We start from the raw sequence: 24811 nt of genomic DNA on the forward strand, positions 1-24811 counted from the left end.
TAGCCTCAAGGTGAATGAGGTATTTTACATTTCTCTGGAAGGTCTCTTGGCTTATTTGCATTTTTATCAGTTCAGTATATGGCAGGTGTACCATTTATGAATTACTTCGTGTGTGAGTAGACGGAGCTCCATTCGTACGGCTTCCTAAGCCGCTTGCTCATTCTGTCTTCTGGAACAAAATGGGTTTCTTTAGTGCTGACTTTGATGAGGATCAGTCGATCTTCTTGACCAAAGAGAGAAAAGAAGCATGTTGGTTTGGCAACTCTGGGAAGCCTGGGGCAGGGAAAGATGGAGCCGTGTGTTCTCTTAAAACCTGGCTTTGTCCCCCCCCTTTTTTTGGGGGGGGGATGTCAAAATCAGGTGGTGGCCCACGGGGCCTCCTGTAGCTGAGCCTTGATTGTTGCTGGCATGATGGCAGCTAACCTTTTTTTCCACCTGCCGGAGGTGGGGTTTTGTGCTGGTTCAGGCTAGGTTGATCAGCTTCACTTGGGTTGACCATTCAGCTAGTCTGGATTGCAGATCCTCCCAGCCTTGTTGGCTTCTTTTTGGAGCCAATAGCGCTGGGAGAGGAGGTTGGGGCAGCAGCGGGATTCCTCTTGAAGGAAGCTCCCCGACTATTGAGATGTGAGGTGTTCTTGGCTAAAGGACTCGGGAAAGTTTGGCTGAGCAACCGGGACCAGCAGTTGGAGATCTAGTGGAAAGAAAGTTGGTCACCCATGGCAAACGAAGACATAATTGGCCGTCAGTTGCAAAAGGCAAGCTTTACTTAGAACAGCGTACATCCTGCCCCAATGATACCTTTTAACGCTATTAACCCTGCCTCTCCCAGGTCCTTGGGAAGGATTTGATAGGCAGAGAAAAATGCCAAATCTAGTCTAATAATCTGTACGATCAATCATACACACACACACACACACACACATACACATAGTTTTTCATGGGTGTAGGTATGCTGGTCTTGTTGCATTCGGGTCTTTTCCCATATAAGATTGAGATTGTCTCGGCAACGACAATGTGTTTATTAATCATATTTATATTTTCTTTAGTTTTATACTTTGCATTTCTTATTGCAATCTGCCTTGAGTTTTGGAATAAACAGAAAGTCGGGGTATAAATTCAACACTAAAAGGGTGAATCCGCTCGGCCTTGGCGCTGCCCTTGATTCTCCTGCTCTGCTCATGGCTGGAAATGGCCCTCCAGCTCTCGCCCAGAAGCCTCCCGGAGAACTGGGGCAGCCCGAGCAGAAGGGCTCCTGCAACAAGGAGCCTTGGGATAAAAGGGTGCTGTCAAGCAGGGGCTGGGCAGAAGGCTGGGGGGTGGGGGTGGGTTTCCCAGTCTCGGTGCTCTCTAACTGAGCATCATTGATTTTACGGGAAACATGTTTACAGACAGTGAGACGATCGACCTGCCTCCTTGAGTAAGAGCTACCTTTCCTTAACGACTGCAGGGGGGGGGGAGTGGGGGATGCCCGGAACAACGCAAGGGATCGAGAGTACAGTGCTGGGGCTTGGTCCAGAGGCTGGATCCCCTTGGCCTAATCCTGGGTGCAGGCCGTGTGTGTGTCTGTGTGCGTGCGTGCGTGCGTGCGTGCGTGCGTGCTGGCAGAGTGTGGCTCCTGCTGGTGACCGAAGGGCTTTGCCTGGCCCTGGCGGAGCGGGGAGGGTGGCCAGAGAGCCCCAATTAATTGGGAAGCCTTTGCCGGCTTGCCTGGCCTGGGCTGGCCTGGCCTGCAGGGGAGATCGGCCTTCCTGTCGATAAACACGTCCCCAGTGCAGCATCAAAGCCGCAGCCCTTTATCAATCGTGGCCTCCTCTTCCCGCTTGTTCCTGTAACTTACCAAGCATTTATGAGATTGATTTTGCAATCAGGCGGTTAACCCCCTCCCCTTCCTCCCCCTCCACCCTGCCAGCCCCCTGGTCCAGCCTGTCAGTCAGGCCTCCGTGGCCTCGGCTGTGCCAGGAAGCAGCCTTGGATCCTCGGCTGCACATCCCAAATTGGTCAGTCGCACCTAGATGAAAAGTGTGTGTGTCTACACAAATATACACACAGAAGCACTGTAAAGAGGCAGCAGAAATGTAAGTTAAAAGCCATTGAGGAAAGAGACCCTCAAACCCATTAAGTAGCCCTCAAAGTGGGAGGGGTCATTGTTGCCATCTCCCCCCCTCCGTCTTTGCTTCCAACAGGACCTCCATCCTCTGGAGGAGGCTTCCCTGCCCCCTTGGCCCTAGTGGGAAATGTAAGGCAAGATAGGGTAGTGGATGGCCCTCGCCCCAAGGGTGAACTTCAAACCTTTTTATTACCTGTTCTGTGGGCGTGGCAGGGGGAGGATACTGCAGAATCTCCATTCCCTCTCCACTCTTCCGGGGCCGGCCGGAGGTGGCATTTGCCGTTTCTCCAGACTACTCAAAATTTCCGCTACTGGTTCTCCAGAACCTATCAGAACCTGCTGGATTTCACCCCTGCCTCACCCCCCCCCACCCCCGCCCCCGGCTGCCTCTTGCAGGCTCATGGCTGTTGAGCCGTCTCTGGCCTCCTCAGCCCTCTCGCTGGTGCTAATGGAGGCGGAGAGCTTAGGACAAGGGGCAGGGCTGGTCCTCACCTGTCCTTCTGCAGAGCTCCAATCTGAGGGGGCAGCTCCTCCTTGGATCTCTGCATGGCTGGAGGTGCCTGAGAATGGACTCAAGAGGCATCATGGGTCAGGGTGTGGATTTCGGAAGAAGCACTTAAGACACCCACCCACCCACCCACCCTTGGTGTGGGAAGGAGGAAGCTTTTTCTGGGTGGGAGAATGACTGAACGGAGGTCCACCGACCATCATTCTTGAGTCGGCCCTTGAGGGGCTCTGAGGGAGGGTGGGGGGCTTCTTGCAGGAAACACAGGCTGTCTTCTTCCTTCTGTGCCCTTTTTTTCTGGCTCTCTGGTGAACTCCTGCCAAGAGCTGGCAGCCGAGTTGCTTTGGGGGGGCAAGATGGGCTGGGGGCATGGAGTGGCCAGGCCTGGCTGACGTGCTTCTTTGTTTGTCTCTCTCCCTGCCCACTTTTAGGTCCCGGCCGTGCCAGGTGCGATGAACGCTGGCTGCAGGGCTGACGATGGAAGGCTGTGATTTGCCGGTCATCCTAGGCAAGGACCTCGGGGGCGCTGGGCCTCAGCACCAGCAGTGGACTGAGTTTGGCAGCGCTCACCACCTCCCCACAGCACCCGATGACACAGAATCCACCGCAGCAGCCCAGCTAGGCAATGAGCGGGCTTCCTTCTGCGAACGCTTGCCAGGAAGTGCAGCCGCCGCTGCTTGCAGCCCAGAGCCCAGCAGCAAGGAGGTCAGCCGTAACGACTTTGCGGCCTCGTTTGCCAGTTTACAGGCCTACATGGAGCCTCCCTGTGCCAGTGCCCATCCTCTGCTCCCCCTGCAAGAGGACTGCGGGAGCGACACTGGCGAGGAAGAGGAGGAGGAGGAGGAGAGCGATATCGAGAATCTGGCCGGAGAGATCGTCTACCAACCAGACGGCTCAGCATACATTGTAGAAAGCCTCAGTCAGCTGAGCCAAGACGGTGGGGGGCTCCCACCCCTGCTGGCGAACTGCGCTCTCGCCATCCCAGAAGCCAAGTCCGGGGAAGCTGCTGCGGCGGCCGTGCCCCAAGTCTACCCACAGATCATCAACACTTTCCACATCGCCTCCTCCTTTGGGAAGTGGTTTGAAGGCCCAGGCGAGGCCTTTCCCAGCACCTCCGCCCTGGTGGGGCTCAGCCCCGTCCTGCACAGCTTCCGCGTCTTTGATGTGCGCCACAGAAGCAACGGGGATTACCTGAACAGCGACGGTTCTGCCAAAAGTTCCTGCGTATCCAAAGATGTTCCCAACAATGTGGACATGTCCAAATTTGATAGCTTTGTCCTCTACGGGAAGAGGAAGCCCATCCTGATGTGCTTCTTGTGCAAGCTCTCCTTCGGCTTTGTCCGCTCGTTTGTGAGCCATGCAGTGCACGATCACCGGATAACTCTGAGCGAGGAGGAGCGGAAGATACTTAGCAATAAGAACATCTCCGCCATCATCCAAGGGATCGGCAAAGACAAGGAGCCCCTCGTAAGCTTCCTGGAACCAAAAAGCAAAAACTTTTCACACCCTTTAGTTTCCGCAACTGACCTCATAAGCCCCGGACACAGTTTCTACGGCAAATTCAGTGGGATTCACGTGGAAGGGGGGGAGGGGGGCTCCCAGACCGGGGTTGCCAGCACAAGCGACCAGCCCCAGGCAGCAGACCTCTTAGCCCCAGGGGGCCTCTTAAACCTGGGGGGGCTGACAAGCTCAGCTCTGAAGACCCCAATTACCTCAGTTCCCCTGGATGCCCCCTCCTCCAGCCCTTCTGCCGCCTCCAAAGGGAAAGGCCCAGGGCCCCCCGGCAGTGACGCGCAGGGCAGCTGCTTGGCAAAGGCGGAACTGGCCAGGGAGGATCAGGAGGAAGAGGAGGAGGAGGAGGAGGAAGGTGCTGGCGGGGGTGGCCAAGGGCTGTTTCCACACAGGCTGGAGCAGGATCCGGAGGAGAAGCTTCCTTCCACCGCTGAGGCCGGGTTGGTGGCCAACGGTGGCGGCAGCCCGAAGGATCTTGCTCTCTCAAACCAAAGCATATCCCCCTCAATGCCCCCCCACCTGCTTCAGGGGGTGTCGAGGGGCCTGGTTCCTTCCGCTGCCCCTTCTGCTCCTTCCTTTGTCTTTGATGGTGCAAACAGGAGGAGCTGCTTGAGCTTTAACAGGGAGGGCAGCCAGAGGCCCGATGGGGGGGAGGAAAGTGCCAACAGAGACGATGCCCCGGAACTAAGCGAGAGCCTGGAGGGGGGGGAGGATGGGCTCTGCCTCTCCCACCACCAGCACGGAGGGCCCCTCTGTGATCTGGGGGGGGAGGGGTGCCCCTCGGGGGGAGGGGTGGAGTGCCCCAAGTGTGACACCGTGCTGGGGTCCTCGCGCTCCCTGGGGGGCCACATGACCATGATGCACTCGCGCAACTCCTGCAAGACCCTCAAGTGCCCCAAATGCAACTGGCACTACAAGTACCAGCAGACACTGGAGGCCCACATGAAGGAGAAGCACCCCGAGCCAGGAGGGACCTGCGCCTTCTGCCAGTCGGGGCAGCTGCACCCTCGGCTTGCCCGGGGCGAGAGCTACACCTGCGGCTACAAGCCTTTCCGCTGCGAGGTCTGCAACTACTCCACCACCACCAAAGGCAACCTCAGCATCCACATGCAGTCGGACAAGCACCTCAACAACATGCAGACCCTGCAGAACGGCAGTGGGGAGCAAGGCTTCAGCCACGCGGCGGGGGCCGGGGCCGTGACCACCGCAGCCGCCTCCAGTATTGGTGGCGGCTGTGGGGGCCCCTCCCCCACCAAACCCAAAAGTAAGCCTTCCTGGCGATGTGAGGTTTGTGACTACGAGACCAACGTCGCCAGGAACCTCCGCATCCACATGACCAGCGAGAAGCACATGCACAACATGGTGCTGTTCCAGCAGAAGAGGAGCCAAGTCCCCCTCGGCCTGGATGGCCTCTCCGCCGAAGCTGAGCTCTACAATTACTACCTGGGCCAGAACCTGAATGTTGACCACAGCCCAGCCCCTGAGGCGCAGTTCCTGACCGGCAGCCATTTCCAGGTGGAGCCCAGCCACACCTTGGCCTCGGTGGCCCCATCCCTAGGTGAGATGTCCAGGTGTTTTTCGGTGTAATGGGAGAGGAAGGGACTACCTTTCGTCCAGCCCTCCTAGCGGCACCTGCCCTCAGTAGGAAGTGGCCCCCGTGGGCACGGGTGGTGGCAAGACCCCTCTGCTCCTCCGTCCCCCTCCAGTCTTGGGTAGCGGGTGTGCTTGAAGGCTGCTGGGGCCAGGGGAGAAGGAGAGGTGGGGCTTCCTCTGCGTGCAGTCTCTTGCCGTAAGCCAAAAGGACAAGACCCTTCTAAGATTTGTGCCACTGGAGGCCCTGAGGAGAGGGGCTGGGGGTCTTCTGGGAATCCAGACAGGCAGTGGACTCTCTTCACCTAATTGCCACCTTCACCCGCCTTCCTTTCCTACTGCTCAGAGTGGCCAGCACCCCCTCGTTCCCCTCCTTGGCCAGCCGAGCCTTCCCTGCTGTGGCAGGAGGGAGGAAGGCTTGCTTGGCCTGGACTTTCCAGGCTGGTGGGCTTTCCAGAGAGGGGGGAAGTCCAGCTGTGGCCCAAGGGGAGAGGGAGCAGCAGCAGCTGCTCTTCGGGCTCAGAGGGTTCAGAGGGTGGGAGCCTCCCAGGGACACCTGGGCAAAGCCTGCACCTGAACGTTGTAATTGCAAGGGAGGCCTGGTCCTGGGAAGGCTGGAGACCCAACTGGAGGTGCAGCTGCTTCAAGGGCTTTCGGTGGACGAGTGAAAGAGTTGCCCTAATCAAAGGGCCTGTCAGAGTCCTTCCATTCCCTGGCTAGAAAAAAGGGCCTCTTTGTCACCCTGCGTGTGTGTGGGGGGGGGGGGGGGGGGCAAGGACGCTTGTGGAAACTTTTAGATGAAGAGACTCGGCTGCTGCAGAAGAAGTGCCCAAGTGCCCCCTGAAGGACCCAGAGCTCTCATTTCCCTATGCAAATTGGGTGGCACCACAGATGGCGTCTCCTGTGGACGTGCCGTTCTGAACTCTCTGAAGATGAAGCTGCTCAGGCCGCGGGGAGACCCTCCCCACTTGCTCTCCCTCCTCCTCCCTGGGGGACAGGCTGGCTGGGAGTGTGGGACAGTCCGGGCTGCCTCAGGCTCTCACATTGCCTTGGCCCGACTGCAGGATGGGGAAGGGGCTTTCAGGATCAAAGCCTCTGTAGCAGCAGCAGCAACCCAAGTGCTCCTGACCCCTTTCCTTGGGGAGATGCCCTGCCCTCAAACGGCTCTTGGCCAAAGTTTTTCACCTCATGTTCAGCTGCAACTTGTCTCCCTGTGGCTTAAGTCGACTCCTTCTCCTTCTCCTTCCTTCGGTGGAAGGAGCTGGTGTCTCGTTAAGAGTTTGGCAAAGGCTGCTATCTCCACTCCGGCACTTCCTCCTAGGGCACACGAGCACACCCAGTTCCTCACTTCTTGCTCTAGAAATTCCTCCTCAGGGTCCTCATTGCCCTTCTTGAAATGGTTTGAATTTCTCTGCTGGTGCTTAGAACTGGACCCAGCACTCAATTGGTTCTGACCAGTGGACGGTAACAGAGCTATTATTTCCCACAATTGGGGAATGACGGTTCTAGTGTACGCAGTATCAAGAGGACGGATTGGCCTTGATATCTGTCCAAAAAGCAATGAGAATGTCTGAGGAAGAAAATTGCAAAGTGCTTCATCATGTGTTTAATTTATTGTGATCTTTGTTAGATGGGAATAGAATAAAAAGCAAAACAGAAACTATCTAGTAAACAAATGCTATTAATTGGGCTTAAAGAGGTGTGGGGATATTAGCATCATCACAGCACAACAGGCATCCCGCAGCAGGTGGCAGGTTGTTTGTGGGCCACGGCCAGAGGAGATGCTGAATAGCCCCCCAGGGTGGGATGCTAACAGGCAACCCAGGGCCAAGAGGCACGCAAGAAGAGTTGGTGACACTTCTCTGCTATCTTAACTAGTCTGAAAGGGCTACATGGCTCCTTGGTATTTTTGACTCCACAGCTATTCCGATTTCACGTTTATTTGTGCCCTTTGGAAACTCCCTCCCCCTGTCCCAATTAGAGTGAAGCCAGCATGGTCTCGGCTCCTGAGCCCAAGCCTTAGCCCACCCCTCTGCCCCATTTGGGCCTGTGGGGCAGGCGTGCGCTTCATGTGCTCGTGGGTTACATTGTGGTGGGAGAGCCATGTGGGGCACTAGCCAGACGCACCCCAGCTGGGCCGAGAGCCCGGGGTTCCCCTGGAGGTGGGCAGTTGGCCAGGGAAACCGCTCTGACTGCCGTTCTTCTCTCTCTGCACAGTGGGGGGAGAGATCCCTCTGGAGCCACCGCTCGGGGGAGGGCAGCTGGTGCCCGAGGAGCTCATGAACCTGGGGGAGACCTTCGACCAGAGCAGCGACCCTTCACGGAAGCTGTTTCAGTGTGCCATGTGCAACAAGTTCACCACCGACGCCTTGGACCTCCTGGGGCTGCACCTAAACGCAGAGCGGGACCTGCCCGAGGAGGAGTGGAAGGGGGCCGTTGGGGAGGCCTACCAGTGCCGGCTGTGCCATTACAGCACGCAGCTCAAGGCCAACTTCCAGCTGCACTGCAAGACCGAGAAGCACCTGCAGAAGTACCAGCTGGTGGCGCACATCCGGGAGGGTGGAAAGGCCAATGAGTGGCGCCTCAAGTGCATGGTGATCGGGAACCCGCTGCACTTGAAGTGCAACGCCTGTGACTATTACACCAACAGCCTGGAGAAGCTGCGCCTTCACACCGGCAATTACAGGCACGAGGCCAGCCTGAAGCTGTACAAGGTGAGGCGGCAGGGGGGGCAGGGGATCCTGGGGGTGGGCTCCAGCCCAGCAGGCGTCACTCCACCCCTGCCTGCTGAGGAGGCCCTTGCTGCCCCCAAGGCCGATGAGGGCCACGGCAGGGCAACCTTCTGCCCCCTTCTCCGCTGGGTCTGCCTGGCTGCAGCGCCATCTCCCCACCTCCACCTCCCCCACCCCTCGCCTAGAGCATCGAGTCCTTCCAGCGGTGTGGCAGAATTGCTCCAGACGTTTGTATTGATTTTCCCTGGACTCTGAGCTTCACCTTTTCCTCTAATCCTGTAATGGCTTTAGTATGAACAATCGGGCACCACCTGCGATAAATCTAAGCGGCAGCTTTTCTCCCCAGACACGTCGCCTTCTGGGCTTTGGCCTGCTGTGCTCCTGCTGTCCAGCCCTGCCTGCCTGCCCTCCTTCCTTCCCCTCCAGAGGCTGGCCCTGCCCCTGGAGCTCAGCCCCCGGCCCCAGAAGCCGGCCAGCTTCCGAAAGCCACGGTGGGCACCTCTGATCTCTGGGGAGGATGTTGGCATCCTGTGTGCCTCCTTCTGTGAGCCAGAGGGTTCCCAGCAGCCTCCCTTTTCTGTCGCCAGAGGTTCCACCTGCTGGTTCATTTCTGCCTCTTGACGTGAGCAAGAAGGTGGCTCTGGATGCAGCCCCCCTCCCCCTCCCCCCGCTTTGGTTTATGGGGCGGCCCTGCTGGGTGCGGCCTGCCTGTGGTGTGTGTAGCAGCAGACTGGCCTGGTGTGGGACCTGTGGGTTCCTTGGCCGCATCTCCAGCCCTCTGCTCTCCTTGGCGGAGGCCGTTGGACCTGCCTCTCCTCCGGCTAAACGGATTCCTTCACCTGGTACTTGCCTGATCAGTTTAGAGTGCAGCCAACTGGATGTAATCAGGTTCTCGCCTCTCAGAGGGAGAAAATCCCTCCGATGGCTGGCCAGGTGAGAGAGCACCAGGGCAGCCCCTGGCGTTCTCCTTTCTTCCTGATACTCCCTAACTTCCGGGCACCACGCAGACGAAGCCTGCCATGAAACACAGCACGTGCCTCCCGCCTACAGTGGCTGGCAATGTTCCAGAAAGGCCCAGTGTCAGGAGAAGAGCCCCCTGCGCCCCCCCCCCCAGCCCATTGCTTGTAGCATCATTCTCCCTGGCAGAAAAAGTGGGGGGGGGATGTCTCTCCAGGGGGGGGCGTTCTGGCTGGAGTGGACTCTTGATTCCTTTCCCAAGGAAGCTGGGTCAGTTTGCCTTGCTTTGGGCCTTGGGGGCTTTTTGTCCATTCGTTTTGTTATTCCACACTAATAAGACAGAATAAAAGTACAAAGTATGAATGACGTAACTTCTCCATGAATCATCCTAAAGTTGAATAAAGAAGAGAAAAGACATCTATAAAATCATTTCCAAAATCCAAAACTCCTGACCGCTTCCCACCCAGCAGAGGCTGCCTGGAACAGTTCTTGGCGTGGTGGAGCTGCAGGGCTGGACATCAACCTGGTTCTTGAGGTCGGATTTGCCCTGTTAGATTTTAAACAGTGGTGATCGACAGGGGGGAGGGATCCCTTTAAGCCCAGGGATCCACCCAAAGCCTATTGACAGGGAGGTTGTTGGGAGCTCCAAAGTGTGAGAGCTGAGGGTGTGGGGGTGGTGGTGGAAGGTGGCTGATGGGTGCCAGTTGTTCCAGACTGGGCCCTTCTGTCTTCCTTGGCCACTTGTCCTTGCTTGTCTTCCTGGCAGCTTTGAACGGCTGGACTTGACCCCGTGTTCCTCTGGGAAGTGCCTGAGGGCCTCCCCTCCCCTTCCTCTGCCCTTGTCCCTCTGCTTCAGGGGCAGAGCTCTGATCCTGCCTCTCGGGCTCCCCTTGCTTGGCCCGGGTCCTCATGAAGTCCAGGGCCTGAGCTGCTCTGATGATGGCATTGCTGGGGCTTCAGCTGGCTTAGGCTGCAGAATAAAGATCGCGCCAATCTTCTGTGATCTGCCAGATTCATTAGTTGGGTAACTTGTGCCCCCTCAGTGAAAGGATTCGCATTCTGCTCCCAAAACAGACGGGGGACTGAGGCTCATGAACCCAGGAGGTCTCTTGTGTGCGTTGTCCGTATCGCACTGGTTGAGCAGCCAGCGTGGATCTTGGTTTGGGGAAGAGGCTCCCTTCCCAGGGCCTGTTAGTAGCCCCCCTCCCCTCATCCTGCTCCTCCTCCTCCATCTGAAAGAGGGGGGACCCTGCCCCGCCACCTGTCCCTCTTCTGCCAATTTGTGGGCAGTCAAGATTTTCAGTCGTGTTTATCCCAACTTGTGGCTGTCCTCCACTCCCTGCCTGGCTCACCTCCCGCTTTCGAATAGAAGATTGGCTAGCTACCAACAGCCCCCCCCCTTTTTTTCCCCCTTTTAAAGAAGCAAGCAGCACTGTAGGAGAAAGGCTGCTACAAAAGGAGGCGTTAAAGCACCTGAATAAAATCCAGGTTGCTACAAGGCAGGTGGCTGGTCCTGGGAGAGGAGCCCTCCCTTCCTCGGTCTCTTGGGCTGAGCTGCTTCTTCAGACACCCCTGGCCGGCTTACCTTCCGCTCTGCCTTCCCTGGAGAGTGTCCCCTTGGCTCGATGTCCTTGGGGTCTTTCAGGACTAGGAGTGTTGCCTCGAAACAGGCTGACAAGGGCTGGAGCGCCTCAACCATCCTTTCCCACCGATTTTGGCAGAAGTATCAGTGGGGAAGGAAAGGGGGAATTCAGCCCAGGGATTTGAACCCAGCCGGGGGCACAAGTGCTTCTCTGCCCTGGAAGCAGCATCAGGCTGGACCAGCAGTGCCCCAGGCCTCCTCCTTGACTGGCCATCTAAAGTGCCCCTTTGGTTAGGGGAGGTCAGAAGAGTCCAGAATCGGGGGCTCCGCAGTCTGGACTGAGGAAGCCCTTGCAAGAGAATTTGAGCCAGGAGGAAGCGGAGCCAAAGAGCCCAACCCCCTGTGGTGCAGTTCCTCCAGACCAGGTTTTTGTTTTTTCCCACTTTCAATTTTGTATTTGGCATGATTCTCGGAGTTGTCATAGGGTTGGATGGCTTATAAAGGTAATAAAATAGGTAAATAAAATAAATAAATCTGGTGGAGAGCCTGGCCAGAAGAAATATCGTCTCAGCAGCTGTTCAGGGTCTCTGGAGCTCTCACTAAATCCCCATGCAACATGATTTATATGACCCGCGGCTGAGGGGCTGCTTGACGTACGAATCCTATTCAGGATTGTTCATTGCTGGCGTTATAGTTCAAAGCCTGTTTTAGACAATACCAAGTACTTTATAAGTCTAGCTTTGCATGGTGTATAATCCCCACCACCCCCAGCTTCCCTCATTAATGCCCTCCTACCAAACTGGTTTATTGTCTTGGTCTAGGTAGGAGGAGTCCGGTGTTGCATCTGAGTTTCCTAAGGAGCTGTAAGCCTTGGCTGATCACTATGATCGAATCTGGGCGATTCTTCTTCCATTTTCTCGTGCCCCACAATACGCCCGTCCTGCTGAAACAAAAGCAGCTCCGTAGCATCCATGGAGACTTCAAGCCTGAGGTGCGGTGTGACGTCCACCCAGTTATGTTGGAGGCTTTGTTGCCATTAGTAGGTCCCAATGTTGACAGTGGAGAGGCTCCAGTGGAAAGCTGCAGCTGCAAGGCCTCCATTCCTCTGCTCTCTTTCTGCCTTTTTTCAGTGACCTTATGCATCAGGCGGAAGGACACACAGCCACCTTCCTTTCCCTCTAATTAAACAGCGCTTGGCACACAACGGCAGCCCCGGAACACGCTTCCTCACTTGGGGTTGCATTGCTAGATCTGATCCTACTCAGGCAGGCACTGAAAAGGAATAAAAATCCGTTGCCTCCTTTCTGCATCAGGACTAAGGAGCTGACACCTCCAGCAGATCATGTCATTGTCTTTTCCAATCCTTGATACGGAGAAGCATCTCTCCTTCATTTTGGAGGCAGTGTGCTGCAAGGCCAGGTCCTGGTCCGTCCCCATTGATGCAGTGGTTTGGATCGTGGGTGCTACAGTTGAGCCCATTTCAAGGAAGGGAAAGCAGCTGCTGCTGCTGCTGCTTAGAACACGGGGGGGGGGGCTGATGAAAGGGGCAGGGGGCTCCGTTGAGTGCTAGAACCTGCTGGGGGTTGACTTTTTGGTCCATGTATCTCAGCAGAGTCTCTTCTGCAAGCATTTAGGGCCTCACTCTGCCCGACCCCCTTTTCCTCAGAGACGATGGGTGCTAGGTCTTCTGAGAGTTAGCAAGGAAAAGAAGAGGTACTGTAATAATCTTATTCCTTACGGGTCAACTAATTCTCATTGAGGTTCAGCCAAATGGGCGTTTTTAAATATCGTAAGCTTGAGATGTAACTATCCTCCATTTTATTCACCAAATATTCTCAAGGCTGTTTGATTGCAGAACTCTTATATCCTGCCAGAGGCTGTTACTGTAGGAATTTAAGGCAGGATTGTTCGTGTAATTGCTTGTAATTGTAATTTATAATCCTTATTTCAGGCAAAAGAATTCAGCTGCACACAAACAGCTGGCAGCCCTGACAAAATAATTGCTATATCGAGATAGGTCTCCCCTCCCGCTGAAGGAGAGTTGTCCATCTCTAAAAGGAAATATAATATAAGTTAACTTAAGGTTCAGCTGTAGAATCCCTGGTGCTCTCTGAGTTTGATTGTTTGCTTGCAGACATTTTATTGCCCAACTAGGTAACAACATCAGTGTGATGAGTGTGAGGTACGTTTATAGCTTGCTATTCCAGTTTTGGTGGAGATGTGGTTTTCTCCTTGGTGATTTCTTGATTAGGGAATTGTTTTCTGTGTGATTGTCTGTCTGATGTTCGTCCCTATTTATCTGGACATTGGCTGCTGGAAAGGATATGTTCTGCTCTTTTTGTTTCCTTCTTAGTTTTTTTTTTATTGTCCCTTTTGAATGGTGTATCACTGGCAGGACAAGCTGCTGTATATAAATAGCTACTGTATATAAACCCCACATTCATTCACCACTGATGGTGTTATCTAGTTGGGTAAGGAAATGCCTGCAAGCAAACAGCCAAGTTCAGAGAACGCCCAGGGCTCCAGAGCTGCCCGTCTCTTGCTGAGCGGGCTTCCCCTTCATTTGTTCACACATGTGTGGGGACTTTCTCAGGCCGAGTTCTGGAACCCCAGGTGACAGCAGCTCTTGTTTCCTGTGTGATGAGCAGCTTTCTTCATGTTCCCCTACTTAGGCTTGTGATGCCTACAGAAATTGCAGTAACCAACAGTCTGGGCCCCGGAGCTCTTGCTTTCTTGGGGCCCTGAGCAAAAGGCTTGGTTTTCGTGGCTTGTTTGATGAGAGGCACTTGAACCTCAAGGAGCTCCTTGACATGTGCTCAAAACTTCCCTAAGTTGGAACAAGCTTGAGCCACTCACTAGGAGTATATAAGAGATAAATTCTGTTAGGTTCTAGGAGTGTGTGTGTGTCTGTCTGTCTGTGTGTGTGTGAGAGAGAGGGGGGGGGGAGGAGAAGATGGAAGGGAACTTTGAGGTCTTCTAGTCCAACCCCATGCTTAGGCAGGAAACCCTGCGCCACTTCAGACAAATGGTTATCCAACATCTTAAAAACTGCCAGTGTTGGAGCATTCACAACTTCTGGAGCAAGTTGGTCCACTGATTAATTGCCCTCACTGTCAGGAAATTTCTCTCCTCAGTTCTAAGTTGCTTCTCTCCTTGATTAGTTTCCACCCATTGCTCCTTGTCCTTCCCTCAGGTGCCTTGGAGAATAGTTTGACTCCCTCTTCTTTGTGGCAACCCCTGAGATATTGGAACAATGCTATCATGTCTCCCCTAGTCCTTCTTTCTATTAGAATAGACATGCCCAGTTCCTGTAACCGTTCTTCATATGTTTTAGTCTCCAGTCCCCTAATCCTCTTTGTTGCTCTTCTCTGCACCCTTTCCAGAGCCTCCACATCTTTTTTACATCGTGGCGACCAAAACTGGATGCCGTATATTCCACGGGTGGCCTTATTACCAAGGCCTTATAGAGTGGCATCAACCCGTCACGAGACCTTGATTCTATCCCTCCGTTGAGGCAGCACCTTAGCCATGAAAGCCGGCTGGGTGACTTTGGGCCAATCTCTTTCTCTCAGCCCAACTCACCTCACTGGGGTTGTGGTGGTTTGCCACCTTGAGTTATTTATAAAAGTAATAAAAGCGGGATATACATTAAATATATAAAAATGGTGCCATGGGGCAATCACTGTTGTTTGAATGCCTGAAGCCAACTCACAGAAGCTGAGCAGGAATGGGCTACACCTGGCAAGCCATCCTGTTGTTTTATCATATCCAGGACCAGGCCTTACGGTTTTATAAGCCAATCAAAGCAAGAATTCTCAAAAGGCCGAATCCTGAAGGGCTGATTTGAGGAGCTGAGGAGGCCATGAGAGGAGAGCAGATGTCCCAGCTCCCGGGTCTCCTATCCCTTGCAGTGGCCAATGCGGAGCCTTCCCAGGGCCCTCCAGCCTGCCTCGCTTGGGCCTTCCCTCCCTCTGTCTTTGCCGCCCTCGTTAAGGGTTGATCTGCTTAGCTGGCCGGTGAAGCTGACTCTTGCCTCCCCCGGGGCCGTAGCCCCTCCTCATTAAGCTGGTTGGGGCTATTGATTGGGCATTTGTGTTTGGAAGAGTCTTACTTACTCCATGCATTATCTTGACAGATTGATCAGACCTGATTGAGAACCTCTTAAAGGAACGAACAGCTGTAATGGGAAAGTTGGACTCTGTCATCCGTTAGGGTGATTCTGGAGCGAGAGGAACAAGGCTGACATCTTGGAGCAATTGTATTTACAATTAACATGGCTGAAAACGATTGCCTCTATTGATCCCCCCTTCCTGCAATTACAGCCCCATTGTTTACATTCCAGCACTTCAGTTATAAAAAGGAAATTCAATAATTATTGCATTATTTAAAGTTAAAGTGCCACAGAGTTTGCTGGCTGTGCTTGCTGCTTGATTTAACATTCAGTAAAATCTATGCTGAGCTTTCCATCTTGAGTCTGAGCAATGTAGGCTTTTAATGAGGGTGGGAAGGCGGAGCAAAATCCTACCCAGCCAGTTATCCGTGGGGAATGGGAGAGGGATTCAAATCCGGCTCTGCAAGACTTGGAGCAAACCACGGGGGAGAAAAGTGATCAGCACTGATCTGGGAGGGGCCTGTTATTTGGTGGGAGGGGCTCGCCTGTGAGTACCTTGGCACACTGCCACCCTCCTGCTCCACCTGGGAGTGAGGGAGAAGGGGGAGCTCTGCCTTGAAACTGCACCAGTTGGGTGCGGAAGAAATCTAAACTTCTGTGAAATCGATCGACCGTCACCTGTGGCAAATGTGCCACCCTGCCTGGCCGGCTTCTGTCTTCTGCCTCTCCTTTAAGGTGCTGCTTGTTTGAGAATCAAGGCGGCAGAGACCGCTCCGCCTCTGGGCTCCAGCTGAAGCCGCCCGCTGGCAGGTTCCCTGCTGCCTCCTGAGCCACATAGACTGGCACGAGACCCTTGGATGGTGGGGAGAGCAAAGGTGCCAAAGACACCAATCTGACCCATGGCAGAAATTCCCTCTTCTGGGCAGCAAGAGGGCGGCCTCTTCCATGGTATCCGCTGCCCCCTTCCTCTGACCTGCGGTAGGGATGGCCCCGAGGAGAAGAGTGGGAGCAAGGAGTGTTTCCTCCTTTGCCCCTCCGGGCACTGTGGGCTGCTGTTGGGGGGATTGCAGTGACTCAGGTGCTGTGCAGAGAGGTTGCCCTGCCCTGCCCCGGCCGCAGCCTCTCTCCCATAAGTGGACTGGAGGGGGGAGGCGGGGGTTGCAGAAACGTCATGCAAATCAGATGGGACTTTAATCCAGCTCCAAAAGTGAAGGGATCCAGATTTAACATTCTGTGAACACCCCCGACCCCCCCCCCCCGGAACCTCTTACCAGACTCTTCTCCGGAGGAAGAGATGCGGCCCTCCAGATTGAAGGGAGGGATCAGCCTGTCCTGTCAGAGTTTGCTTGGAGTTTTCTAATGACCTGCAGCAGGCACAATGCATTATTTTTTTTGGGGGGGGGGGGGATTCTTTTGTAACAATAAATCCATTTTAGTGGTTTCCAGATAGAGTTCAGTCCAGGGAGGCTGTCTTCTAGTGGGGAACGGTTGAGTTCCTTTTCTACTTGCTCATTTCCCCAAAAGGTAGCCCACGTAATTGTAGGTATGGTGTGTGTGTGTACATGGATCACCCAAAACTAATACTTCGGGGCGACCAGCCTGCTGCAGGGGATGATGGACAGGGAGGCCAGCAGTTGACTGGAGGTCGGCCAAGAGGCCGGGCCTGGCGACACCAAGCGGCCCCCCGGCAGAGCGCCTGAGGAGCCACACTTTGCGCCATCGGAGCCGCCGGGCGCTGTGCTAAAAGGGGGAGCAGCAAAGAATCAGGACTTTCTCCCCCGCCTTCTCCTCCTCCTCCTCCTCCGTCGCTGCCCTGTTTCTTCCCCTTGCTCTTGTGCCTCAAGCGCCTGATCCAGAGACAAAAGGGCCGCTTCCCAAGCGACTGGACTGGAGACCAGCCAGGTTCTTCCCTAGGAACCGGTGGCTTTACTCGAAGTAATTCTGGCCCACAGACTCCCTTGTTCTCAACAGGGTAGGTGTTAAGACAGCAGCCTCCAAGGACTCCCAAGGCTGGGTAAGTATGAGCACGGATGAGTTTGGAAGCAAATGTCTCTTGAAAGCCTTCCGTCTTGTTTGTCTCAAATAGGCTCCTCTTGCAGCGCCAAGGGGGGGGGAGAAAGGGGGCCACTTGGGCTTTCTTTTTGAAGTTCAGATCCAGATTCCAGAGGGAGCTCAGTTGTTGCTCTGCTTCTCACCTGGGCCTGGGCTTGTTCTGTGCTTCTCTCTGCAGCACCTTCAGAAGTACGAGAACAGACTGGAGGGGGAAGGCTGTTTTTACCATTGCGTCCTTTGCAACTACTCCACCAAGGCCAAGCTCAACCTTGTTCAACACGTACGTTCCTTGAAGCACCAGCGAACTGAAAGTTTGCACAAGTTGAAGCGCTTGCAGAAGAGCCTTCCCGAGGAAGAGGAGGACCTGGGCCAAATCTTCACCATCCAGCACTGCCCGGCTGCTGCTGACCTTGGTGAGTGGCCTTCTTGACCAGGAGGTTGCAGCCCTGCTCCTGTTGCTTTGTGTGGTAGGATTTCAGGGGCATGCATTTTTTTCCTGGCCAAGGAGCTGAGGTGGAGGAGGTGCTCCCCTGAGCATTGGATGTGGACGATACTGCTTAGGTTTCTAGTCTGTCCAGAGCACTGGGATGTTTCCGATGCTTCTGGGGCCTGAGCTGGTCTGGGGCAGAGGGAGCCTGACTTCCGCAGCCAGTGGCTTCCAAAGGCCTCTGCTGCTGTCCGGTTGAGGGAGCTAAACAGTCGCTTGGCCAGGGCTCCAGCTTGGTTTGGGCCGATTGGCCTTTTGCAGGCACCTTTGGCAATGGTGATCAGGCCCTTCTGTAGAAGGCAGAGGGTGTGAGAGAGGGACCCCGGCCCCTCGGCCTCCTCAGCAGCTTCTGGGGAAGCTGCAGGTAGCTCAAAGGCTTCTGATCCTTTCCCAAGCAAAATCAGGTGTTCAAATGAGACGCACCAGGGCGTTGGGTCAGCATGGAGACAAAAAGAAATGGGGAGTGGGAATTTGGAAAACATGGAGTGTTTTGCCATAAAATCAAGGAGAAATGAAGGCATCACCTTGGTGGGCGCTTCCTTTAAGGCTGCCCTCATATGGCCCCCTCCTGTGCCTCCCTATCTGAGTAGGATAGGCTGCCTCCGTCCATGGAGGGAAGACTTCAAGGGGAGGTTGGGCAGCCTTCGGTCCAGAAGGGCATGGGGGCCCCCCCTCTTGGTTGGCTTGCTGTCTAAATGGGAGCTCCTCCTCCCCCCCCCTCCAAATCCTTTAAACAGTCTTTTTGAATCTTTGGGCTCGAGTGCTTTCTTTCCCAGGTCTCTCCCTTGCTGGACCAAGGGTCCAGTCCTCTAGCAGTGGACATAATCATGGCTGGTTTACTTATGTTTTGCTCAGTTGGCCCGATTCCAAGCATCTGGTTGCTTTGCCCAAGAGACGCTTGGTCACTCCCTGTTCTCTTTCTGATTCCAGCCCAGTTCTCCACTGCTCTTGCTTTCCACCCCTGGCTTCCTTCCTGCACAAGTCCCCCCCCCTCCCCCCCAAGTAGGGACTCGGAGCAACTTTGCTCATCCTTCTCGCGGGTGGTGGTGGTGGTGGTGGTGATGTATCCCTCTGGGCTTTTCTGCCTCCAAGAGGAAGAGATGCTCGGTTGCCGAGAATTGCTGTTCCTTTCAGGCTCACTCTTTGCCCCTGGCTGTTCCAGGGAGCGGCTCCTGTTCAGCCCAGGCGGAGGAGAGAAAAGGAAGCAGAGCTGAGCAGTTCCCCTGGCTCCCCCTGGGGCTTCTGCAGCTGAGGGGACCTGCTCCGCCTGTTGCCCCTTTCCCCTCCTTTGGGGTTGTTCTCTCCCTCCGTAATTCTGTGTTTTAGCCTCGCAATAGCTTGGTGCAGACCAATAAATAGGTTTGAATTATGGAATGTTTTGCACAAATATGGATTTGATTGCTGAATGTGGTAAGAATGGTATATGATGGAAGTAAAATATGCATGAGAACAAATGGAATGCTTAGCAAATGGTCCAGGCAGCGGGCAAGCAAAGGTGATAATCCCCCCTTTCTTGTTTCATATATTAATGGATGTGTAGAAATAATATTTTTGGTGATGTTACTTTTGAATGTAGTTAATGCCATGTTGGTAGTTGAAAAGCCAAACATGTTGCAGCACATGTTAGAAAGCCTGCTATTTTTTTATTTATTTTCTGTGATCATATAAACATCCCAAAAGATGGTGGGTAGATACGTCATTATTTGACACTGTTCCATATTTTGAGGTGTTTTCTTTCCATTTTGAACCTGCTAAGCAGTATTTACAGAACCACAAAATAGCAGAGTTGGGAGGGACCTTGGAGGTCTTCTAGTCCAACCTCCTGGCTCAAGCAGCAAACCCTAAACCATTTCAGACCAATGGTTGTTGAACCCCTTCTTAAAAACCTCCAGTGATGAAATACCCACAACCTCTGGAGGGAACTTCTGTTCCACTGATGAATTGCCCTCACTCTCAGGAAGTTTCTCCTCAGTTCTAGGTTGCTTCTCTCCTTGATTAGTTTCCACCCGTTGCTTCTTGTCCTGCCCTCAGGTGCCTTGGAGGATAGTTTGACTCCCTCTTCTTTGGGGCAGCCCCTGAGACATTGGAAGACTGAGCACTACGTTCACCTCCTGTTAGGACTCAACTCCAGGGGTAGCAACCTGGGTTTCCCTGTAGGAGTCTTCACCGAGGCCACTTCCGGCCTTGCCTACCAGGAGGAGCAGGAGGGCTGCTCTTCCTTCCGGGACCTTCTCCCCCACCCCCCACCCCACCCCAGCCCCCCGATTGGCCTTGGCCTGAGTCCGGGTGTCCACAGACTTTCCCAGGGAAGCCAGGAAAGGCCAGGGCTGAGGATGTGGACATCCCCGGGTGAGCTCCCTCAGTTTTTTTGACTGGTTGGTTGGCTGGATACACGCACAAGTGTATGTCAAAAAGGCCCTTCCTCCCCTCCCCTCCTCTCTGTCTCTTCCCCCTCTGGCCCATCCATGCCGGCCTGAGAGCCCCAGGTCCGGCCCCCGCCCCTCCGAGGCTTCCCTTGCCTTGCGTCAGTTGGGAGCTGGGCCCAGCGCCTGGCTGTGCAAGGGTGTCCCTCTGAGCAGCCAGGCCACCCTGTCCAGGGAAGGAGGCACAGGCTGAGCAGAAGGAGCAAGGAGGCTCTGCCACGGGGCAGCCACCACGGGGCCCCAGGTCCAGAGAAGGAGCTGGTGGAGCAGGGAGGGGGGAGGGGGAGGCAGAGGCAGTGGCCCTGGCTTGCCCCTCCCCATGCTTGTCCTCAGCAGCTCCTGTCGCCCATTAAGCAGTGAGAGGGGAAGCTGGAGCTGTCGACTTGCCCCAGAACTGTATCTGCCACCCAGATGGAAAAGCTGGCTGCCCAATTTCGGGGCTAGGAAACAGGGCGGTGGGTGGGTGGGTCCCCCTGCTGGCCACAGCCACGCAGTTCATGGGCTGCCCCCCCTGTTGGGCTGGGCCTGAGAGGGACAGGAGTGGGGGGGAAGGGCCCCCATCCAGCGCTCAGCCCTCCTGCCTGCTCTAACGATGCCTGAGAGACCACAGAGATGGTAGCCTTGGGGGTGGGGGAGGGGGAGAGTAACAGTGGAGTAGTGGACTCCTCCTCTTTGCTGCGAGGCAAGACTGAAGCAGGCATCCTACCTGTGAAGGTGCGCATAATTGCCGTAGGTGGCTCGGTTTTAAATACTGTCCGCCCTTCTCAAAATGGCTGCCCTGCCGGGGCCTTCAGGGAAGAGCAGGAGGCCGATGGACGGCAGGCAGGTCCTCAGAAAGGAAGAAGGCCGGTGGGGTTCCCAGGATGCAAGGATTACTAACTTCTCGGGCTGCTTGAAGTGAGTCAAAACTAGGCAAATGACCCCCAAAACCCAGAAAGACGCCTCAAACCATGAAATGGTGGGCATCAGAAATACAAGAAAGACATACAATGGAAGAACAAGGCATTTGGGGTGACGTCAGTTTCTGCCAGTTCATCTATGAGCCTCCTTAATTCCTGCCTACGGGGGGGATCGGGGCCTTTGTGTGCTGCACCTAAAGAAGGAGGCTCCCACTTGTTGGGGTGGGTTGGCTTCCCTCTCAGCTGTCAAGGGGTAATGGGAGAAGATGAGGCCGGGGGGGAGGGACGGACGACGACACCTCCCATGGTTTTCTAGGCAACACGTCAGCTAGGGAGGGACCTCCTCAAGAGAGGGGAGATGGGGAGCATTTCTATCGTTCTATTCAAAAACCATTTTGTTTCCCTAAAATTAGTCAGTCATGAATGAAAGAGTTCCATCTCTGTCAAGTGCCTCCAGTCTCTTCTGTCCCTCTTCCCTTTCCCTAAGGGAACGAAGGGGGCAGTCATGGCTGCTGCTGCTGCTGCTGCTGCTCAACCTCCCTTCATCTCCAGCTGCCCCCCACCCCACCCCACCCCTCACCCCACACACAAATGGGGTTTGTGCACATCAAGTACCCCCCCACCCCCACCCCAAGGATCCCTGCGTAGCACATTTTACTTTCTCTCCAGGTCTGTTGATTGTAAATGAATCTGGATGGCAAGAAAAGGGTTTGGACCTAAAAAAAATGCCTCATGCTCAGAGTCTTATTTCTAAATGCCTTTTTAGGGTTATAAGCTAAGTCTACTTTACTATTTAGTCAAATTTATTACATTAAACGAAGTCAGTTTGGAATACTGAAATATTTCCAGGGAAAACTGATAATGTTTAAATGAAAAGTATGAATAACTTTTTCATATCTTTAAATATAAAGTAGGGACCAGGCGACCCCCTTGGAGGTTGTTCTGGCTGCAGCCCAGCCAAGGGAGCTGATCGGTTGGTTACCTTCAAGGAGCTGCCTTCGGTGGGTTTCCTACGGGGAGAGGGGGGGAGACTGCTGCCCTAAGGCCAGGCCTCCCTAGAGTTGGGAATCCCCTTGGCTAGTCAGAAGAAGGGAGGCTTGGGGGCTGTGCACACAGGCACACGCCCAGTGACCCCTTCTTTGGTTTACGCAAGCCCGCAGCTTCTGCTAAAAGTGTCACTTTTAAGGTGCAGCCATGCAGGCAGAACTTCAGAAAGTTGCAAATCTCTGAGCAATTTTGTGAGCATTAAAAATGTCCTCTTTGCCAGAAAGGTCATTCATAACTTGGCTGCCCTGCTGATGTACAGTCAGTGATATTGATTGATTAATGTATAAAAAGCACCAAATGCATTTGCTTCTATGGAAGAGAATAAAGTGCAGGCGAGTCTCTCTTTATTTTCACCTCATCCTTTTGTTTGAAGGACATCCACCCCCCACTCTTTTTGTGTGTGTTGCCGGCTTCGTTTAAGGGGGATACAAAAAGCCAGTTTCTGCCAAGTAATGCATTCACAAAAGGAACATTGATTCACATCAGTGTTGCTTGAGTTACCCTTGCGATGAAGTGCCTCTCGCGTTAACCCTTCTTGTTCACCTCAGGCAAACCGCCCTGGCGCGCTTAGCCTAGAAAGGGCTACAGAAGACGGACCCTGAGGAGAGAGGCGGCTGCGTTTCCCAGCAGGGAAGGACCAGCCGTTCTCTCCCAGACGGCGGGTTTGTTGGCCTTGTTAGGGACAGGGAGGCCCTGAGAGGAGGAGGAGGGGGGGTAGGGGGGGAGCCTCTCGGCCGGCTTGGCTTAGCTGAGCCGGGCCCTGGAGCACGGCGGCCCAAACCTTCGGCCTGCACTAGCCACAATGAGGGAAGAGGAATTGTCTTGGGCCTCATATTGAATATATAAGATAGTTAATGTGTATAAATAACACACTTCCTTTATTTTTAAATATTTTGGGGGGATTTTGTAGAGCCGTACGACAAGCTATCCAGGGCTCCCGGGTTGGACAAGTCTGCTCATACAGGCTCATTGGGGGTCATCAGGAACATGTTGGATAATATTTATTTATATCTCAAATTTAGAAAACAGCCCATCTCCCTCACAAAATGACTTTGGACAGTGTACAATATAAAACATTAAAAACTATATATAAATATTAGAAGGCAAGGTAGATAAAATTCAAGGTTAAAAAGATGGGATACGGTTACACATTTCCAAAAGGACCCCTCCCCTCACCTCTTGGGGGAGGGGAATATTCCCTGTGTGGCCCAAGTATGTCCCTTGTGGCTGTGCAGCTTGGCTCAAGGGGGCTGTGGCCCCTCCTAAAGAGCAGGGCAGGGCAGTGGGCCCTTTTTCTTAAGAACATGACAGGCAGAGTACAGGAGGAGCAGTGGGCTTCTCTTCCAGAAAGGGCTTGGGGAAGGGGGCGGGCTGCCACCGCCTGTGTCGACAGATGGTCCTCCACTGATGTGGCCATGAGCACCTCTTCCATGGTCTTAAGGGTAGAAGTTCACTGCTACCAAGAGAAGCTCAGCTTCTCCACAGCTGCCAGAAATGACTGCGTCCAAGGATTGACAAGGGCCCAAGGCTGTCCTTTTCTCATATGCTCTACAGCAGGAGTGCCCAACCCGCAGGCCGTGGCCCAGTACCAGGCCGCTTGCCCGCTGCTTGTGCTGGACCATCCCCTCTCCCCTCCACTCCCCTCTGGTGCGCAAAGCCAGAAAGGTTGGGGACTGCTGCTCCACAGGACTATGGTGAAAACTGGTGTGTGGATGTGGGTGGTGTTGCCTTTGCAGCAAGCTTGTTTCCCCTGCATTGCACTGGGCAATCCAGGGCTGCCTATTCCTGGCAGGGTTCAGTTTCCAAAGCAAACAGAACTCTGCCATAGATAAGCCCCAGCAAACTCTTCTTGGCTGTTTTCCGTGGACTTTCTTCTCTTGTTTTGAGATTTGTCATTCAGTCGTCAATGAAGAAGCTTCTTGACTCCTGGGCTTTCTTGGTATTCCTGCTGCCCCGGTACTCCAGATGTAACGGGGGGCGGGGGGGGCGGACAACTCCCCACATATCAGAGATATGCTCCTGCCAAAGTTTGCTAAGTGGTTGCATTAATCCAATTAATACTAAATTATGCAATTTTGTGCAATATTTCAGATAGCGTATATTTTGAGAATATATAATTCATGGGTTCCTGTTAGTAAGAGAAAACATTGCACTGTGAAAGGAGTCCATTAGAGAGGGAGGGAAGGAGAGATGGGGGGGGGGGGAATGTGTGAAAGGAATGCAGAGGAATGCATTGCGTAGGCACCCTTTAATGGTTTGCACTGGAACCAACACAGAACGTTAAGAAGACTCGGATTCTGGGCCCAGAGACCTTGTTCAGATGATGCTGGGTATTAATTCCATACTTTTAAAGCGAGGTTGGTTGGTTTTCCATGAAAGGGGCAGAAGGGGAAGAAAGTTGAGCCAAGTGATGAGAAAAGGAAGCAGGTGCGAAGTTCACCGCAGTGTCTGGCAGGATTATTGGGAGATGCAAACAAAGCTTATTTTTTGAACTTGGGAACATTTTGGGCGCCCCTGATAGCGAAATGGCCCTCCCCTGAATGTAACGAGGGCTGCCCAAGTGCAGGAGATTTGGTTGGTCTTTTTGTAGCTAATTCCCCTCTCCTTTGCAGAACGTTGCATTTGCTGCAGTCAAGGATTGGGGTCTCAGCCCCTCGCCCTTAGCCCATCTGCACAGCTGGGGAGAAGAAAAGAGGACCCATCTCTCTGCTGCTCCTTTTGTGCCAGAGAAGCCATTGGCATCAAAGGCTTAATTGCTCTGCTGACTTCCTGCTCCCTTGGTAGGCTTCCACGCGTGCAGGGGCTGC

At 54.1% G+C, this 24811-nt stretch overlaps 1 protein-coding gene across 1 annotated transcript in view; it reads left to right on the plus strand.

The window, feature by feature from the left end:
* ZFHX3 (zinc finger homeobox 3) overlaps nt 1–24811 on the plus strand; it is a 74590-nt gene that overhangs the window by 25324 nt on the left and 24455 nt on the right. Inside the window, exons 2-4 of the mRNA XM_081963664.1 lie at nt 3044–5682; nt 7932–8428; nt 17327–17561. Of these exons, the coding sequence (XP_081819790.1) occupies nt 3090–5682; nt 7932–8428; nt 17327–17561 (3325 nt within the window). The 5' untranslated portion in view covers nt 3044–3089. The remainder of the gene's footprint in view (nt 1–3043; nt 5683–7931; nt 8429–17326; nt 17562–24811) is intronic.

This window comes from Natrix helvetica (genome assembly GCF_964273705.1).
Source record: "Natrix helvetica genome assembly, chromosome: 10".
In the NCBI taxonomy this organism is placed as follows: domain Eukaryota; kingdom Metazoa; phylum Chordata; class Lepidosauria; order Squamata; family Natricidae; genus Natrix; species Natrix helvetica.